The sequence below is a fragment of the Hipposideros armiger genome, unplaced genomic scaffold, assembly GCF_001890085.2.
Source record: "Hipposideros armiger isolate ML-2016 unplaced genomic scaffold, ASM189008v1 scaffold_467, whole genome shotgun sequence".
Classification (NCBI taxonomy): domain Eukaryota; kingdom Metazoa; phylum Chordata; class Mammalia; order Chiroptera; family Hipposideridae; genus Hipposideros; species Hipposideros armiger.
Genome location: NW_017731817.1, coordinates 418,659 through 420,006, shown reverse-complemented (window position 1 = coordinate 420,006; position 1,348 = coordinate 418,659). Strand labels below are relative to the sequence as shown.

General features: G+C 35.3%; 1 protein-coding gene across 1 annotated transcript; it reads right to left on the bottom strand.

Annotated features, from left to right (window-relative positions):
• Positions 1-2: 2 nt before the first annotated feature.
• HMGB1 (high mobility group box 1) lies at positions 3-1,347 on the bottom strand (the record flags this gene model as incomplete). The annotated part of the gene is made up of 2 exons (XM_019666334.1): positions 3-149; positions 1,174-1,347. Coding segments are annotated over 2 exons (321 nt in total), but the record flags the coding sequence as incomplete, so codon positions are not given.
• Between the last annotated feature and the right edge of the window lies 1 nt (position 1,348).

Sequence of the window (1,348 nt, the reverse complement as noted above, 5' to 3'; positions counted from 1 at the left end):
TCTTCATCTTCTTCGTCTTCCTCCTCCTCCTCATCCTCTTCGTCTTCCTCATCTTCCTCCTCTTCCTTCTTTTTCTTGCTCTTCTCAGCCTTGACAACTCCCTTTTTTGCTGCATCAGGCTTTCCTTTAGCTCGGTATGCAGCGATATCCTTCCAAAATAAAAGGCAGGAGAAATTGGCAGAAAAGACAAAACAGTGAATTTAAGTAAGGAGAGAAATAAGTTAACAGAAGAACTTTATGAAAAATCAAGATCCCCACTATGCTAAAATACCACATATCTACAGACTCACTCCAACTACACAAATAACCCGGACTTTGAGAAACACATAAGAATACTATGAGATGGTTGTAATTAATAATTTATGGCTCATGGGATGGCATGGTCTAATATGTGCAATGCTACACCTCAATGAAGTGAAATTATGTACCACATCCTAACTTTAGTTTATTGAAACTACATGTCGAGACTTTGATTAAAGGGTAGACACTGCCACCTTCTGAATGCAAAAAAAGCATTCTACAGGTTTATATTATCAGACGCTAATCCATAGTAGAAAATTCTGTCTTAAAAAAAAAAAAGTAATTTGCTAATAAGCATGCAATTAGGTTAAGAAACATGTAGAAATTGACATTTTCCCAAAACAACTAAATAAGCCAAAATTTAACTTTAATATTTCAATTCTAAGTATAGGGTTATAGCATTTTCTTCATTATCAATTTACTACACAGATATTAACTTTCTAACTTAAAATTTGAGGGTTTTTTGTTATCTAAGGAAGAGAACATAAATGTTTCAGGGTATGTTTATGAAGAACACAGTCTGTATTACTTTGTCCAGCTTATTTTTATATTGTGTACCTGACCATTCATAGACTTGGAGATATTGGGGAGTAACACACCCAACTTATATGTATGGCCTTTGCCCAAGTCAAATTATAGATTAAAAAAAAAAAAATTACCAACGCGTTTGATTTTCTATATTCTTATAAAGATGGAAAAGGACTTAAGACTACAGCCAATGGCACACTGAGCGTAGCTATTATGCTAAAAACTGCATTATACTTCAAACTTAGAAATCCACAAAATACAAAATTAAGATGAGGTATCCAGTACAATTAGCTAATGCCTAGCATACCCATTCATCATTATACCAAGCAAATCCATACTCCTTACCTTTTCATATTTTTCCTTCAGCTTAGCAGCCTTCTTCTCATAAGGCTGCTTGTCATCTGCAGCAGTGTTATTCCACATCTCTCCCAGCTTCTTTGCAACATCACCAATGGACAGGCCGGGATGCTCCCCTTTGATTTTTGGGCGATACTCAGAACAAAACAAGAAAAAGGCCGAA